At 42.7% G+C, this 18797-nt stretch overlaps 1 protein-coding gene across 1 annotated transcript in view; it reads left to right on the plus strand.

Moving 5' to 3' along the window:
• The first annotated feature begins 303 nt into the window (after nucleotides 1–303).
• The window catches only part of MACO1 (macoilin 1), a 29220-nt gene continuing 10726 nt past the window's right edge, over nucleotides 304–18797 (plus strand). The window contains exons 1-6 of the mRNA XM_064635009.1: nucleotides 304–580; nucleotides 9232–9373; nucleotides 10195–10321; nucleotides 12470–12593; nucleotides 14718–14896; nucleotides 15371–15869. Of these exons, the coding sequence (XP_064491079.1) occupies nucleotides 501–580; nucleotides 9232–9373; nucleotides 10195–10321; nucleotides 12470–12593; nucleotides 14718–14896; nucleotides 15371–15869 (1151 nt within the window). The 5' untranslated portion in view covers nucleotides 304–500. The remainder of the gene's footprint in view (nucleotides 581–9231; nucleotides 9374–10194; nucleotides 10322–12469; nucleotides 12594–14717; nucleotides 14897–15370; nucleotides 15870–18797) is intronic.

The following is an 18797-nucleotide window of genomic DNA, read 5'->3' on the forward strand; positions in this document are numbered from 1 at the left end:
AAACCCTTCTGTTTGACTGGCTTCTGCGGCCGTCAATCAAGGCGGTGGGCACGTCGCGCGACAGCACGAGGCGGAACTAACTTTCCGGCCTTCCGATTGGTTTACTGGGCCGTCTGTCTGCGTTTTTACGCTGATCATTGGTTATAAACCCTGTCACTCAGGCAGGGTCAGCTCTTTGATTGGCCAACGCCGGCGGAGGCGGGGCGCTGCGCGGCGGCTGCGCAAGGGAGGGGGGGGACGCGGCGGGGAGGGGACGGACCAGGAATTATTTTTATTTCTTTGTTTCCCGGGGAGAAAAAAAAAAAAAAACGGAGCAAAAAAAAAAAAAAAGGGCGTGAGGAAGGTAAAATAAAATAAAAAAAAATATAGACCCGGGAAAAAAGGAAAAAAATAAAATAATAATAGAAAAAAAACCAACGAGAAGCCGCGTCGCGAACCCCCGGCGGGGGCGGATGGTGCTGCCGTGAGCGGGGCGGGCCGGGCCGCGCCGGGCCGGCGGGATGAAGCGGCGGAGCGCGGACTGCAGCAAACTGCGGCGGCCGCTCAAGCGGAACCGCATCACCGAGGGCATCTACGGCAGGTACCGAGCGGCGCGGGGACAGCGGCCCTGTCACCCCCCACACACCCCTCACAGCGGCCCCGCACCGCCACGGGCCCCCCGCGCGCTTTCAGGGCGGGGGAGCTGCTGGCCAAGGTGCTGCCGGGGGGGAGGGAGCCGCCCTTGGGGGGGTTCGCGCCCGGCGCGGGGGCCTTCGCCGTGTGTGTCCCCCCGCCCTTCCCCGGGGGTGGTTTCCCGGCGGGGTCTCGCAGCTGGAGGGTCCCGGAGGTGCCGCTCACTGCGGCTTCACCCGCACGGCCCGGGGAGGCTCCGCGGCGGGGTCTCGTGTCTGGGGGTTCCCGGAGGTGCCAAAGCTCCGAGCCGTTCGCTGCGGCTTCACCTGGGGAGGTTTTTCCAGCAGGATCTCACAGCTGGGCGTTTCTAGAGGTGCCAAAGCTCAGAGCCACTTGCTGCGGCTTCACCTGTATCTCCCCCGGGCGGAGGGGGGGTGTCTCGTGTTTGGGGGTTCCCAGAGGTGCCAAAGCTCCGAGCCACTGGCTGTGGCTTCACCTGGGGAGGTTTTCCCAGCAGGGTCTCACAGCTGGGCATTTCTAGAGGTGCCAAAGCTCAGAGCCACCCGCTGCGGCTTCACCTGTAACTCCCCCAGGAGGTTTCCCGGCGGGGTCTCATGTCTGAGGCTTCCTAGAGGTGCCAAAGCTCCCGCAGCTTCACCTGGGGAGGTTTTCCCAGCAGGGTCTCCCAGCTGGGTGTTCCCAGAGGTGCCACTCGCTGCAGCTTCACCTTTATCTGCCCTGGGAAGTTTCGCAGCGGGGTCTCATGTCTGGGGCTTCCCAGAGGTGCCAAAACTCCAAGCCTCACGCTGCAGCTTCACCCGGGGAGGTTTCCCCAGCTGGGGGTTCCCAGAGGTTCCAAAGCTCTGAGTTACTTGCAGCAACTTCACCTGTTTCTCCCTGGGGAGGTTCCTCAGTGGGATCTCATGTCTGGGCATTCCCAGAGGTGCCAAAGCTCAGAGCCCACACATTGCAGTGGTTCAGCAGCTGGTGGAGCAGGAGAACATCTGGGCTGGTGGCTCAGCCCTCTCGTGCAAAGGTTAAGAAAGTTGTTTTTCACGTGGTGATGGAGGTGCCTGTGTTGCAGGTGTGCAGTGGGAGCACATGAGAGCCTGGGGTGTAGCAGTGAGGGATGTGAGCAGGAATTTGGGTGGGAGATGCCTGGAACAGGGGTGGATGGTCTGGTGGTGGTGGGACCACAGCAGGTACCCGGCTCATCTCTGACTTCTGGGATGAGAAAAGGAGTAGTAGTGAAGTGAGATCCACGTGGGATGTGTCTGGGAATGCCTTCCAGGTGTTTGCATGCAGAATGCACTAAAACTGATCCCTGCAGTTCCAGCACAGTTGTGAGCTTATTTTGAAGAGTTTTTTACAACTCTGCCCTCCCGAGTACGCAAAATTTTATACGAAATACAACAATTATGTATCTGTGAATAAAGAGGAGTTTGGGTCAGAAGAGGCTTTGAAGCTGCCTTGTGAAAGTTGTAGTAAGTGTGGTGGCCCATTTCTGTTTCTAGTTGGGTGAGGTTGATGTATGCAGAGCCTGGAAACTTGAGCAAGCTCATACAATTCAGATGTTAACTTTGCATAAAGGAAACAGCTGATAGGGAGCTCTGACTGGAATAAAATTGTCACAGTGTGCTGCTTATCCTACTTGTAGTGAATCTCTACACGAGAGCACTCTAAAACCCCTTGTTTTAGACTTCCAGGTTTTGAGAAAATGCTGCTTGTAAAGAGCAACATCCCTTGTGTAGAAATTCGTATTCTAGATGACTGGTCTTGGGAGAATAATTCACATATGTAAGGAATTGCTTATAATTACTTAGTTTTCAGAAGTCATTCACAATGATGTGCCTTTGAGGTGACTGGCAGGGAAGGTGGGGTTGAGAGAAGGAGGGCAAACCAGAATAAGATGAGAAGAACAGCAGGTGATGAGTGTGTGCAGCAGGTAGAGCTGCTGTAGGTGTGTGAACAGCTCTGGCTTCTTGCACAAACTTCTCCTGGAATGTTACAGTGCAGAAATGGGATTTTTAGTCTTTGTTTCACGTGGCATTTTGATAAACAGAAATAACCAGTGTCTTCAAAGTATTAGCACACAGAAAGAAAAGAGAAATAGCGTGAAGGCTCTTCTCTGTAAGCCTAACCAGAGGGAGGTGCTTCCACATGGATTGTGGCTCTTTCTCTTATTTCTCTTGCTTTCCTTTTGCTTTTTCTCCTTTTTTTTTTTTTGTTCTCTTTGCCCCCCATAATTCGAAGAGATCACATGCAGGTAACTTCTCACGGAACTATAGATGCCCAAATTCATGTAATTACTGTAGTTATTTACTCAGCTTATCTTAATTGTCACCATCAGCTAACACAAGCCCAGCAAATACAGTTATCAGGAGGTCCCATCATGGTGTTATAAGCAAAGCAGCCAGGCTGAGCAAACAGCAGGATTGGGATACTTAACTCTTGTAGGATTTTTGTTTGCTTTTTAAATTAAGACTAATCTTCCCATCCTTGTTCCCTCTGCAGTCTTTGAAAGCAGCTGTCACTAACAGACACGTGGGAGCGTAGTTGAGAGCTGGGAAACTGGAAGAGTTTTGGAGCAGGTGAAGCAAAGAAGGAATTGTCCTGCAGTGAAGCTCTGGTGCACGTGTAAATCTGCAGCAGGTTTTAAGAAGCGATAGAAAAATAATTTCTAGTCACAGAACAGAGTTAGAAATACAAAATCCTGGGCTGCACTGAAAAATGTGAATAACCTGCCTCCCTGAACGTTCATTTTTGCCACTTTGTGGAGTGTTGTTTTTAACAAGTTGATCTAAGGGTTCACAGCCTACAAGTGTTGTTCTTTAAAATACTTTCCCCACCATTCACTACCTAAATTAAATGGATTGTTTGGCCTCAGCCCTTCATAAATGCTTTCAAAGTTACTCCTGACCAATCTTCTCCCCTTCCCCTCCCAATTTTCAACAGCTGCCCTTCCTATTCTTCTTTAGACCTCTTCTTCCATTCACCTGTTTTTTCTTCCTTCTCCTTTCTTCCTTTTTTACCCCTTCTTTCTTTTCAGTTTGGTTTTGCTCCCTGTTTACAGCTCTAAGGTACTTGGGCCTGTGTGACAAACCTGATAAATCCCACTCTAATATTATGTGCAAAGACTTTTGCTATTTGGAAGTATTGCAGTATCTGTGGAAAGAACATTAATATAATCAAAAATAACTGTGCTTTCAGTAGATCACTAATGGTAGGAATCTTGAGATCTTTTATTATTTCCACAGTGTGTGTTCCAACCTTTGCCTGTTCATTTGTAGAACAATGGCAATGGATAGCTGAAAAATGCTGAAGTGATTAACATCTTATACCTTTGGCAGTGTGCACACATTAAAACCTTAATTGTTAATTAAAGTGTTCACTGCAGCTTGTCATCAGTTAAGCAATTAAGGTTTACTTGTTACTGCTTGTTCCTAACTCTTCCCAGTCCTCATCCTTCATCTATTTGAAATCCTTCAGCTTTATTGCTGATACTGCTTGTTTTGGCTCTACTGAGTCATATTGGCACTTGGTACCAATTTTGTAGCTGGTGAAGTTTCAAGCTGAATTCCACATGTGATTTGCTTTAACTTGGGCTGTCACATCAGCTGATTGATGCTGCATCATGGATTCCCTGACAGTGGCCCTTAAACGCTGCATGTTCCTTTGGAATCAGGAGTTGTTTTTTTTAGCTCTGGATGTAAATTGCTCTTTATCACAGGCAGTACCTGGGCTGGCAGCCAAGAGGGTGCCAGGGAGGAGGGGTGGGTGTCTGATCTCCAAGTGGTCCTGAGATACCCACCACTGGCACAAGGGCAGAATTTCTGGATACCACGACCCTCCAGATCCTCCTGGTTCCCTCTGCCACCGAAATCCTGACAGGGCTGATTTCCAGGGACTTGCTTTTTGACTCTGCTGACAGCCAAATAAATTGTAGCAGTTCGTTACTACCTCCAGGAATGTGGCTTTTTTAGGCTTTTCTTAAAAATCCATAATGATTCTTCCTGCTGATTTATTCTGGCACCTTTTTTTTTTTTTTATAAGCTTCCTATACAGGATAAAACCTTTTCTTCTGCAGCTGCCCCGGAGGTCTGTAACAAAGCAGCAGAGCTGCCTTTTATGACTTGAACTTAAATCCAGGTCTCAAATCTAATTTAGCCTACATTTAAATGTGTTCTACTGTGTCAACCCCAATGGTACATGTAATATCACTTCCCTCTGCCTGTGACTTTCACTCCCTGCACTCACTGTGGCTCCTTCAGCTTTATTTTGTGTTCTGGACACTGGTGTTTTCAGGCTGACAGTGCCTCTTGTTTCAGCACCACAATGCTGATTGCTGATTATATCCCTGTGCTTCAGCTTCCAGAACTGCTGTAAGAATTTTCTATTTTGTCTTCCTTTCCTTACACTTCCATAGTTCAGTAATGGATATATTCTATGCCAGGACACTGAATAAGTAGTCAGGGATGTTTTCTGGGATTCTTTACATTTCTCTTCCTTTCCAAATATTTAGTTGGCAAGGATCTCCCATGATAGTTTCCAGTGCACATACCACATCCCAGCAGTCCTGTTTTCTCCCTTGCATACTTGCTGTGCTCATTCTGTCCTGCTTCTTTTGTCCACTAGTAATAATCTTATATAGATGTATTTGTGTGTTTGCATATATAAAGCTTTTTTATTTGCAAATCTCCAGCATTCTCAGTATTGTGGCTGGTGATGGATGGGTAACCTGGAGGGGGGGGTTGTTGCCTGTTTGGTGATTCCACATAAATGCTAAATTTCAGCTTTCTAAAGCCTACCTGTGAGTTTGGCACCCACTCCATTGTCTTGGATAGTCAGGCTGCAAAATGAAACCTGCCATCAGTTCTGCCAACATTCCCTTTCCAGCCCTTGGGCCTTGCTGATAATAGTGGGATAGAATGGAGGCTTAATTTGCCACCACTTTGGGTTTGGGGTGCATAATTGGTTCCTTTTCAAGTGATTTTTTGCAATATTTTTACCTTGCAGCAAGCACAATATCTGTTTTGGGGGCAGTAAAAAGAGAACAAAGAATAAGAGAGGGGAAAAAAAAGGAGGAAAAAAAAAAAAGAAAGGAAATGGCATCTGGCACTTGAAGGGGGAGGAAGAATAAGGAGGAAAATTATTTGTTTGAAAATGCAAAGGGGGAGCACAGCCACTGTTGGGTTATGAATAAATCTTTATATTCAGTGTACATTAGCAATCAATTGACCTCTCAGAGAATTTGCAGCACTGTAATCACTGCTCCTCCCCGTTTGGTGCCCTGCTCCTCTCATGGATGTGTCCATCCTTCCCTCTTTTCCTTTATTACCCTACAGGATTAGATGCCATATGCTGGTTTGTAGGGAGAGCCCTGTCCTTAAACCTCTGTCAGGTCACCAAGGCCAGATTTTTTTTGACATGTGTCAGAAAATTGGATAACCCAGATTTTAGGTGTTTATCTGCAAGAATCTTTCCCTGTATTAAGAACCAACTCAGAATTATAATTGGCATCGTGGAATATATTTGAGCCTCTCTAATAAAAAGGTTACAGGGGTTAGGAAGCATTTCAGCCTGGTGAGTGTTATCTGGGAGTGGGGGCAGGCACAGCAGTGATCAGAATTGGAGAAATGTGTGATGTGCCCAGAGAGATCAATGACTGTCAGAGGTTCCCAGGCACCAAATGGCTGGTGCTGGATTCCAAAGGAGATGGATAACAACGGGAATGCCCGTGTCTGGAAGGAATCAAGGGATTCAAGAGCAGAGATGCAGTAGAAGTGGCTGGTACAAAGCAGAGGAAGGGAGGAGGCTGTTGCTATATTTTGTTAGTTGTTTCATTCATGTGATGCTGTTTGAATGGTGCTGTCTGAGGCAGAACAGCAGCAGGGATCAGCCTGTCAAACCAGGGCCCTGTGCCTGCTTTTCTCGGGGTTTAATTCCTGCTGGACGTATTTCAGCTCTCCCTAATTTAAGCCTTCACTGGCGAGGTGTCAGTTCACTTGGAAATGAAGTGCTGAGCTGCCTGCTTGCCAGGACAGCAAAGCTGGGCGTGCAGCACACCTTTAGGGATGCAGGGAGGCTGAGATTTGGGAGCCTCCCTCCTCTCCCGAGGCTCATTCCCTCTGCAGGCTGCAGAGTGCGGCAGAGGCACCGAGCTGGAAGGCACCGGTGGCACCGGGGGAGCTCTGCAGTTTGGAACACCCTCTTTGGAGGCTCCTGATGCCAATATCAGTTTTTAAAGCCGGGCTGGAGCGTTGAGTTGTGACCCTGCAGTGCTGTGGCTTTAGTTGGAGGGGCTGATGTAAAAAAAAAAACCAAATAATTCATGGAATGTAGTACCTTTAAATTGATTTCTGTGAATGTCTGCATGTAGAATCAAAGAGTTCAGGACGTGTGTAGAATATATTACACAGCAGTGAATTTGTTGCTGAGGCCAACATAAGTGGATGAACTCTTTTATAAAAGGAGTAACTTTCTTGTGTCTTTGTGCTCATGGAATTCTGAATTGCTCTCGAGTCCTTCAGATGACTGAGAAGTAGCCTCTTTAATATTGTTGGCAAAACCTTGTTACAAACGTTGTATTGTTCCAATTCCACTTTAAAAGGTGGTAAATGTCACCGTGGCCCCTGGATGGATATGAATTTAATATTAGAAATCACTTTAATGGCTGTATTACAGAACTCTTATTCAGCAAATGCTTTAACTTAGAGTGGCACTTAACAGTGGAGAAGCATTAGTTCTGACAGCCCTAATTTGCTTGGAAACATGTAGTCTCCTCATGGATTTCAGTGGCAGGAAAATAAACACTGGCCATCAGTTTAACCCAGGGAAAGGTGCCTGCACAACACAACTGCTTTTCCAGCAAAACAGGCAGAATAAGGATTGCCTGGCTGGGATTCTTTTAGATATTTCCCCAAATTTTAAAAAGCTGCACATGCCCAGTTCCCCAGCGTGCTCAGTGTGAGCAGAGTGGTGACTCTGTACCCCAATGTCTGTCACCTTTAATGTCAGAGTATTCTCTGAATGCAGCTGCTTTTTATAGATTTCTGTTGAAGATCTGAACTTTAGATAAACAGAGAACAGCAGCATGTGCAGACTTTATCTACCAGGACTTGACCATTTAAGGTTTCTTTGGTGGGTTTTGGTTGGTTGGGTTTTGTTGTGGGTTCCTTCGCTGGGTTTGAAGGAGTTTTTTTAATACTTCTACTGTAGTTTCATTCTTCTCAAAGAGTAATTTTTAACTAAGTGGCTGGGAATGGTTCCATAAAAACTGAAAAAAGCAGCACCTTAACTTTTCCAAGTGTGTGTGTCATTAATTTTGTTTCCATTAAATTAAAGTGCTTCCTGTAGCCTCTTGCTTTGTTTTTTCAGTGCCATTAAGCTGATAAGGGTCACTTTCTGGCACATGCAATTAATCTTTGATTCCCAAGAAATCCAAGTGTTCTCCCAGTCGTGGGATCTGGAACCTGACCTTGTGTGACAAGTAACATGAGTGATAATTGCACGAGGAGTTGGGTTGTTTCTGAACCTCTGCTGGTCCCCAACACTCTCCATGGAAGTTTTCTATTTTCTATCTTATCCAAAGCTCTGAACAACTTCCTAAAAAAGCCCCGTGTCCATGAACAGTGCAGAAACTTGACCCTACCTGGCACTGGGAGTGCAAACCCTTGGCAGCTTATCAGTGAACATTCCAGGGCAAAGTTCTGCTGGTTTTGTTGGCAGAAGAAGTTACTGAAAGGAAAAACTGCAAAACAAAAATGTATTTTTAAGCCCCCATTTCTGTTATAACCCAGGAGAGTGCAGTGAGGTATTTATTGGGCAGCTGGAGTGACATGCTGGATCTCTGGGTTTTGGGGGAAAAGGGGTTTTTGCTTCTTCTTTTTTAGAAGAATGGATTGGGCTGATCCCTGGAGTGTTAGTTAGGTATGAGCTCAGAATATTTTTGAGCTCTGTAGCCATCAATGGTTCAAAATGCAGGACTAAGAATTTGGGAATGTGGCTTTGAAATAATTTTAAAAAATAGAAGTTAGGCTGTCTGGTCTCAAGTCTCTCAGTTTTTCTGTTGTTATTTGTTTTTTAATGGATCCATTGATATTGATACAGACATTTTCAAATATAACACTGACAACTCACTATCAAAACAGGCTTCCTGATGGCTGTAGTTATAGGCTTAAAATATATCTCAATTTATTGGTGTTAAATGTGGAAAAGGAGTGAACATCTGCAGTCTGGTGAGGAGAGGGAACACAGAAATTTCTGAGCTCCCATTTCAGCTGATCCCATACCTGTTGGCAAGGCTTCACTTTGTGAAAATGCTCTGGAAAGCAAAAGGGAGACTGTTGCTGGATGTCTTGTAAGAGCAGTGAGCCTTCTGTTTATTTGCTGCTTGAAGAATAAATGCAGTTAAATATTCAACTTCATTAGACCAGGCCTGATTTTAACGTCATAACAAACCCACTTATTTTATAAAATCAGTTTGGATGAAATTTCCCTTCTTTTATAATAGGTTTTATTCCTGAAGAACATGTAATTAAAAAAATTATTTAAAATGAAAGTAAGTTTTGCTATTGGAAATACTGACCTGAAATTACCTTTTCCTTTTTCCCCCCCCAGTACTTTCCTGTACCTGAAGTTCCTGGTGGTGTGGGCACTTGTGCTGTTGGCAGATTTTGTCCTGGAGTTCAGATTTGAGTATCTGTGGCCATTCTGGCTCTTCATCAGGAGTGTTTACGATTCCTTCAGATACCAGGGTTTGGTGAGTATAACACAAAGTCCCTTTGAAGGGAAATCTCCCAAGATTTCAGGGAATATTCCTTCTTATACAAGTGGATTAATGGCACTGATGATCCACCTCACAAGATTTTCAAGTGACTGGGTGCCCTGGGCTCAGGTCTCTTCTCTCTGACTGCATATTTGATCTGTGGCAAGTGCAAGTGAAATATATATCAAATTTTCACCATAGAAAAATATATTTTAAATTACTAAGTTGGATTTGAATTAGTGAGATATATACATCTATAACCCTATATATATATATATATATATATATATATATACACATAGATAGACATAAAAAATATACCCCTCTCTCTTAAACCCTATATATATAGCCATATATATATATATAAAACCACATATATGTATATAAGCCTAGATTGCAGGGTTTTCTTTAAAATAAAACAGAAACTTGCCAGTTTAGATATTTACTGCTTTTTCAGAGAGTAAATGGCCCTGATAGTGGGTTGGGTGGGTGATTTCTTTTCTAGAAGGAGAATATACCTGTGATTCTACTATAGATCAACAGTGTGAGTTAAAGTGTTCAAACAAAATAAGAAGGGATAAATTTAACTGTTTGGAGACTTGTTGGAAGAGTGGATGGGCACAAATTTGTACCTGTTCTCTCTCAATTGCTCAAATTTCTACTTTCTTTGGCCAAACTGCTCCGTTTTTTTCCTTGATTATAAACAGCACCAGTGTTTCTTTGTTGAAATCATTGTTTCACCATTAATAAACTGGTTATTTTTCCTGGAATAAACCAAACCACTCTTCTTTCCCCCCCCCCCTCCTTTCTTTTAGGCCTTCTCAGTATTTTTTGTTTGTGTAGCATTCACATCAAATATAATCTGTCTGCTCTTCATACCAATCCAGTGGCTGTTTTTTGCTGCCAGCACCTATGTTTGGGTACAGTATGTCTGGCACACAGGTAGGTCACTGTTCTTTATTTACAACTTCCTGATTCAAAGGCATCTCACAGCTTTTAGTAAGGTGCATTTTATTACCACATTTATTTTAATGCAGTTTTTGTTGTAGTTAAAAGTGTTCTTTTTGCTTTTTGGTTTGCACTTGATGCACATCTGGGTGCATTTTAAATAATGGGTAACTGAAGGGGTATAAACAGGAATTCCAGAGCAGTTAAATGCTTTCCTGACTTCAAAATTCTCCTGCAGCAATTCAATAAATACAGAGCATAGTGTTATGTACTTCCTACTAGTCAATTAGTGTGCTATTTAGTTATTAATGTTAAAATATTAGTTGTTTTAGTGGTCATAGTTTAAATTTTTATTAGCCAAATCTTTGTGTCAGCTGGATTTAGTTTCTGAGAAAAAGGCTGGTGATACCCTGACAGTTTGAGACAAATATGGAGAATTCTTCTCCCTCTCTGCTGCCCTTTTTTTCCTTAGTTGTTTGAGTTTGTTTTAATAAATCCTTGGGTTTGGATGAAGCAGTTGAACTGGGGGGAGATGGTTTAGTTTGCAAGAGCACTGTTGTATATCTTGCCCAAAATAAAAAGATTTTAGGAATAAAACTTGATTTTTTTTTTAATTTGTTTTTTTTTTTTAGAGGTAGCTTTTCACTACCCAAATCCTTGGGATTTGAGGCTTTTGTAGTGTTGAGATCCCAGGAGCTTGCAGGGTAGTGTGGATCATTTCTCAGTCAGCTTTCTGACAACTTAGTCACTTCTAATAATGGCAGTGTGGGAGCTGGTGAAAGATACTGTGAACCAGTTGTTGCCCAATTTCAAATACGTGGAGAATCTGGAGTTATTTTTAGCATTGTATTAATGTGTTAAAGTGTTATCTGAAGTTGTTCAGGGTTGATGATTAGAAACCCTAAAGGGAAAAGCCTGATGGGCCAGATTTAACTGTAGCTATTGAGATTGTTTAATATGTTAATTCATGACACTGTTAGGAATTATTCTTTTTAAATGCTCATTTAAGTCGATGGGAACTTGCTCTTTTTAGGTTATGATCTTTTTAGGTGGAATCTTTAAGGTCCCTTCCAGCCCAAACCATTCCATGATTCTGGGTGCACGCTGCTGAAACGTTGAGTCCCTTTAAGCTGACAATTTGTCCCCCAGGTTTTTCATTTCTGATGATTTCAGGGCCTCAGATTAATGCTATTTCAGTTTCAAATTTGAGACCTCTTTGCAAACCAACACATTGTTGAACGTAATCAAGAACTTGGTTTATTTACAAGAGCCTGGAGTGACAATATTGGGAAGGAAGGGTGGGGAAGGCCCTGGCACAGGTTTGCCCAGAGAAGCTGTGGCTGCCCCATCCCTGGAAGTGTCCAAGGCCAGGTTGGATGGGGCTTGGAGCAACCTGGGCTGGTGGAAGGTGTCCCTGCCCAGGGCAGGGAGTGGAACTGGGTGATCTTTAACTTCCCTTCCAACCCAAACCATTCTGTGATTGTTTTTATGAAGCTCACAACTGGTGTTGATTCGTGGAAATCTGCAGCCCCAGTGGCATTTTCCACTGGCCAAGAGCTTTAAGAGCTCAGTTTTGCTTGACTCCTCTTTTACATCCTCCCCACTGGTGCTGGAGGGACAAGTGACTCCAGTGTCCCAAGTGTTCCCTGACAGAGAGTTTGGAGTTGCAGAGTGTTCTCTGCATGACTGTATATGGAGTACCCAGTGCTGGGCTTACTCACTGTTTTCTCAGCTGATTTGCTCACTGCTGCTGCTCAGATATACCCAACTTGGAGTGAGAAAGTAGTCCAAGCTCCCCACTTCTGACTCAAAGATCATGAGCTGTACCATTACCTCATCTTGTGCAGTTTCTTCCACTTGTGTTCCTTGTGCCAACCTATTTCATTAGCTGTGCATCTGTTATTTTTTCACTGAGGCCTTATAAAAGTAATAAAATAAGATAAGGAGTGAAAAGTTTACATTGGTGTAAAATAGAGGTGGCCTAGATACTTTATTCTGAAGGAGAAACCTCTTAAAGTTCCCTATGTATCTGTCTGAAAATTTCCCTTGACTTTTGGAATGTTTCAAAAACAACTTAAAAATATTTGCTGATTATAATATGTTACTAAAGTGTTTCTCTCTCGTTTCTTTTTCTCTCAATAGAGAGGGGGGTGTGCTTACCAACAGTATCACTGTGGATACTTTTTGTTTATATTGAAGCAGCCATTAGATTTAAAGATTTAAAAAATTTCCACGTAGACCTTTGTCGTCCATTTGCAGCACACTGGTAAGTGGGTCTTTTTTTCTCCTTTTCTTATTAACCTTTATTTCACCAGGAAAATTAATCATCAGGGCTTTTTATTCTGGTTCAGGGTTTGGCTGTCATTAAATATTCCATGAGAAATGTATGTAAATGTGGGCCCAGGGTAACCCTTCTGAGCATACAGTGTTTGTGAGCTGTAGGGAATTTGTAGCATGGATATTCCAAGCATTTCTTGAAAATTCTTGCCATCACTTTACAAAGTCTGTGTTCACATAGTGAATACATGGTGATAAAAGTTACAAAAGAAATAGGTTTCCCTGATAATTTATGAAATTGTTATGGAAATCTTCTTTCTCTGTGACAAAGCACTCTTCTTTTTCCCTGAGAAAGGTTCTCATGAGTGTCTGATTTAATAATGCACCAGAAGCTGTGAATAAGCTTCATGCTGAAAATCATGACAGAAAATAAAACAGAAAAAAACCCAAACACAATTTATTACAACTCTTCTTTGAAGGTGAGAAGAGTGATTTCAGGACAAAGCCTTAACTGCAGAGTATCCATCTCTGGAAGAAATGCACTTTTATTCCACAGTTTTTGGGGTAGTATGCATTGATCTACACTTAAAATGTCTCCTGTTTTTCCTGGAATCCTTTGGTCCAGTTCCCTGTGACACTTCTCCCATAAATTAGACATCTGTCATTTTAATTTATATTGTCTACATTGTGCAACAGATCCCTTAAACACCAATTGCATTCTGTAATAGGTTGCAAAAGCACTTTAGGGGCTGTGAGGGAAGGTCTTTCTGCTGCTGAATTGGATGCAAACATCTGAGCTTGTCATCAGAGTTTGGGAGCTGCAGCCACAGCTGGTTTTACACGACATTACAAAAGAGGCATTGGCAGAGATAATGTCAGATGCAGATGCAAATGATTCTGGCAGCTCACTTAGAAATACAATTTGCACAGGGCTGTGACTGAGAAGGTTTTAATTGTTAATAGTCATCTGGTTAATAGCCATCTGTATCTGAGTTTTCCCGTGATTTAGGACACCTTCAGTGTTTAAAACACGACTGTGTTTTGGTAAAACTCTTGTCAGACATGTATTTATTTTTATTGATTTATGTTTGCTCCTTGATGGAGCACCTCTGTTAATAGATACAGGGCATGATTTGTTAGCATTCTGTGTTGGTGCAGTTGTCACAAGCTAATAAGAACACTTAAATTCTCTGTGATGAAGCTGATATGCAAAAATACCCTTCCAAAGTTCTGTCGTTCCCATCAACAAATGGAACAGCCAGGCCTGGCTGGAAGTGAAATTCTTCATGTCTTACCTGTCAGTGAGAGAAGTGGAAGAACTAAGTTTAGGGATTAGATGGTTTTTGCCTCCAGCTTCAAGGTCAGTCTCCTAAATGAGGAATCTCCAAAGACCGTTTCTTGCCCACAGAAGATGATTTTGCCACTGAGGCTTTGCCTCCGTGGTCCCCTTTAGCTGTGCCAGGGGAAGCTGGTCACAGCCTTGGTCCCCCCAGGAGTGTTGTAGCCCCAAAGCTCTGTGTTCCAGCAGCTTCTCCAGCTCCTGTTTCTCAGAAAGAGTCACAGGGCCTCTTGCAGAGGAGGTGTTTTGGAGAACGTTGTTTTGTCTCAGCTTCAAAGAGTGGTGGAAAAGGGATCTGCTCTTACCTTCTGTGTGTGAAAGGATGGGGCTAAGGATGTTTTCCTTTCCCTGTTCTGGATGAATGTTGTTAAAGTATCTCCCAGTTTAATGTCTTGCACATTACACGGCCCTTTAGGAACAAAACCTGGGATCTACTGCTGTATTTGCTGTTATTTCCTTAAAATATGTGTAATTCTAGTCTGATGCTGGTCTCAGAGCTGTCTTTGCTATGCCTGGTGCAATTGCATTGTTGTAATCCTTTAATCTATGCTACAGTTAATTGCTGTCTGTAATGAACTGTCATTTTATCTTGATAAAGAGCTGCCTACATTTTTGAACTGCAGCTTTATTGTAGTACCTCAGAAACCATTTTACGTATCATTGTCTGTGAAAAGTTGTAACCCAGATGTATCCACAGCTACATCACTTATTAATTTGCTGTTGTGGTTAACAGTTTGAGTAATAATTGGTTTGTTTTTTTTTTCTTTTCCTTAGTATTGGCTACCCTGTTGTGACTTTGGGCTTTGGCTTTAAAAGTTACGTCAGCTACAAAATGCGTTTAAGAAAACAGAAAGAAGTGCAGAAGGAGAACGAGTTCTACATGCAGCTCCTGCAGCAAGCACTGCCCCCAGAGCAGCAGATGCTGCAAAGGCAAGAGAGGGAGGCAGAGGAAGGCAAGTTACACTTCTTACTTAATGTGTTTTCTATTTTCTGCTCTTTAAAGAAAAGACAAACACCAAACGTGCTAAGGAAGAGCTGCTTCAGCCCGTGTTGTTTTGCTGCAAGTGCAGTGAACTTAAGAGCCAAAAATAAAATAACTCTGGCAGTGGTTAATATGACAGGAGAAGTGAATTATGCCCCCTCTGCTTAGTTCTTTACTAGCAACTGCATTAATCTGGTCAGGCAGTGTTCTATGAAGCATTAGTATTTATTATTAAATCCCTTGGTTACTGTTTCCTGCCTGTAACGAAGAAAAAAAAAGTCTTAAAATACCACGTGACTTCAGATTTTCTTTCCTAGATAGTCCCCAGTAATTATTGTTTTCTGCAGGAATGATTGACATGTACACAATGATTTTTCTTTCTGTGTCACAAGTATTGATTGATTTAATGAACTAAGTATTTCTTTTTCTCACTTTGGTGTTGCAGCAGCCAAAGGATTATCCGATATGGATTCCTCAATACTTCTGCAGCACAATGGAGGCATTCCAGCCAATAAAAAAATATCTGCAACGTTGCCAGAGCTAGAATATAGAGAAAAAGGGAAAGAAAAGGACAAGGATGCGAAGAAACACAACCTTGGAATAAATAACAATATTTTGCAACCTGTAGACTCTAAAATACAAGAAATTGAATATATGGAAAACCATATCAATAGTAAAAGATTAAATAATGATCTTGTAGGAAGTACAGAAAACCTCTTAAAAGAGGACTCATGCACTGCCTCGTCCAAAAATTACAAAAATGTCAGTGGAGTTGTGAACTCCTCACCTCGCAGTCACAGTGCAACTAATGGGAGCATCCCCTCCTCATCCACTAAAAATGAGAAAAAACAGAAATGTGCCAGCAAGAGCCCGAGCACACATAAGGACTTAATGGAAAATTGTATTCCTAATAACCAGCTAAGCAAACCAGATGCACTGGTAAGGTAAGTGTGATCTGAGCATTGTGTGATGCCTGTTTTATCCTCCATGCATTTCAGTACATGAGATTTTTAAATTTTGGTGGGTTTGGTTTTTTTTTTTTGTCTTAGAAAAATGTAATTTATGATCTCACAAAACAGAATTGTTTAGTGATGGATTAAGATCTCTGGAAGCTTTTGGGCCTTTTGGGTTCTGCTCTCAGCCTTGAGCAAACTGCCTCCTTTCTCCCTCAGAACAGGATGCTCACCTACCTCACAGGGGTGTTGTGGGGCACAAGAAATAGCTCTGATTTGTTGACATGAGAGAAATGTGGAAAATCATCTGTTCTTAACAATTCTTCCATGGAGTGACCTTTAACTCTCTAGAGAATTCCCTGGAGTTTGATGGTGCCTGAGCAGGTGTTTTGTCTTAGGTTCTTGTTTTGTTTTTCCTCTGAAATTGTTTTAATCTTCAGCTCACAAGTAGAGAGGCAAAGAATCAGTCACAGGGTAACTCCTTACAGTGCTGAGTTCAGGCTCTTGCTGCCTTGTTGCTTTAGGAACGGGTCACAGGGATTTAATTTAGCTCCCTGGTAAACTGCAAACATGGAAAAAGTCACATCTTTACATCTGCTCCTCTGAAGTTGAAAGAAAAGATGAATTTCTGAGGTGCAGCTCAGCATTTGCAGCATATATCCTGAGACATATGGTGTTGTCATATGTTACCAGAACAGTGCTGGTAAGAAAGAGGTGGGGTGTGACTGTTCACAATGGGATGGAGAGATGTCTGGAGCAAAACTGTTGCACAATTATGCACTTTGCCACCATTTTCCACCTGGCTTATGCCTCTCATATTCCTTTCAAACACTCTTTGGCCAACAAATCCTTGGTGCCCGACCTAATTGGCAGATCCAGGTTTGTTTTCCCTGCAGGTGCCTTTTGATAATTGGACTTTGATCTGTCCCTGAGGTTTTGTGCTATGGGAATACAATCACTTCAGTGAAAACATTCTCCTTTGATAATCCCACTGCCACTGATTGACATATCAGTGCCAATTAAACATCCAGGCTAATTGATACCTGATGTCTGTAGAGAAACTTGTATGCAGCAAATAAGAAACCAGCTAATCTGTGAATCAAATTCAGCCAAGATTAGTGGGATGCAGATGGCTCTGCCTTCAGCAAAGCTGCACCTAAATACCCATGTCCAGGACTGCTGGCTTTGTGTGTTCCCATTTTTCAGCTGGGCATCTCAGTACTCTTTATGTGGCTTGGTTGCTCACTGGAGAAGAGAACAGGTCAGTTCAGTTTGCTGCAGCTCAAAATATCGTTCCTAAGCCTTGAGAAAAGAGAAGGGAAGGGCTTTATAGAATGACCTGCCAGACTAAGAATTTTGTCCCATGTAGCTGTGACAAGGAAGGAGATGTAAAACTTGTATGTTTAAAATTTAAATTACACATTGAAATCTTTATATGCTCCAACATGAGCTTAGACCAGGTGGTCACTAATTGTCCAGAGTGGGTTTTCTAATGCAGAAGTGAGTATACAATGAACTAGATGGTGTCCTTAGAGAGAATTCCAGCTCCTGTAACTCACTGGGTGAGGACAGAGTACACAATTGCCTTTGTACAGCTTAGCCTTACCCTGAAAGTGGATTAAACAACTTCAGTCTTTTGTTTGTCAAGTGTTTTTATGGGATGTGTGGGTGTGATGTGGCTGTTGTGCTACAAATTCGTGTCCCTGCTTATTGTACCCTGATTTCCCTGAGCAGGCAAGCCAGGAGCACTGGGAACACCAGCATCCTGTGCTCCCAGTTTGTTACAAACAAGGATGACTGAAAAGCATTCATGAAATCTTGTTTCTGTTCAGACTGAGCACGTAGCTCCTACACCAATGGAACTGTAAACTTAACTGGCAAATTGGATGGGATGGAATGCACTTAAATTTAAAAATTCATGGTTGTTTTTCTTTTAACCCTGTCAATTATCCTGTCTCTGGAGTGTGAGGCATTTGTTCATCATCTTTTCCACTTCCAGTAGTATTACTCATTCCTGTTATTAAACTTATAGGCTGCATCAGTTCTGAACCCTGAAAAGGGCTGAGTGAAGTCCTGCATTTGTGTCCAGACTTTCAGATCAGATCTGCTCAGCTTCCAAATAAAGATGCTTTTTATAACCTCATGTCCAGCAGACTCGCAGCAGGATGTCAAAACCAAGCTGCTTTCCTTTTGTGTTCACAAATGATTTCCCTGAGCTGACTAACCAGTATTAAATGTAAAATATGCCTTATGGCTGCTGGGCAATTGGGAATAACAGGGCTGCAGACAGTAAAAAATGGGACTACTGAGAACAAGAGTCTTGCAGGGTTGTTAACTTTTAAATACTTGATGTGACATTTATATATGAAAGGGTGCTGCTAATTAAGTTTTATATATATTTATATATACAATATTACTCTTACTTGAAGCTGAGTTTTTATTTTTGTTCTGTCTGGTAGATGGTTGGTGCCTGAGTGTTTTGTTTTCTGGAGAGGGTATTTCAGAGAATATTATGTTGTGTTACTGTCATTTTGATAGGGATTCAAGAGGCTCTGTCCCTGCTGATCAGCCTTGGCAGTAATCTCAGGGGTTTTGCTGTTCCTACAGCTGAAATGAATATCTCCTTCTGAGGGATGCTGAAATCTGCTGTTTGTTTGTCAGGCACTTAATAATTGAATCTCTGTGATCTGAGCTGCTGGTTTCCCAGCACTGTGGTAATTGGGCCAGTGGAGGGATCCATTTGCTCTCCAGTGCATGGATGAACTTGGTATCCCTTTGCATTACTGTTGTTTGTCAGCAGGCACAGAACAAGTTCACTTTTTTTACCGTTTCACTGTAATTTCTGAGGTGAAACAGGTTTTATTCATGGTTTAGGGGCTTAGTGTATGGAACAAGCCCGAGCTGTAATTGCTGCAGAGT

The sequence above is a fragment of the Pseudopipra pipra genome, chromosome 24 (genome assembly GCF_036250125.1).
Source record: "Pseudopipra pipra isolate bDixPip1 chromosome 24, bDixPip1.hap1, whole genome shotgun sequence".
NCBI classification, from domain to species: Eukaryota; Metazoa; Chordata; class Aves; order Passeriformes; family Pipridae; genus Pseudopipra; species Pseudopipra pipra.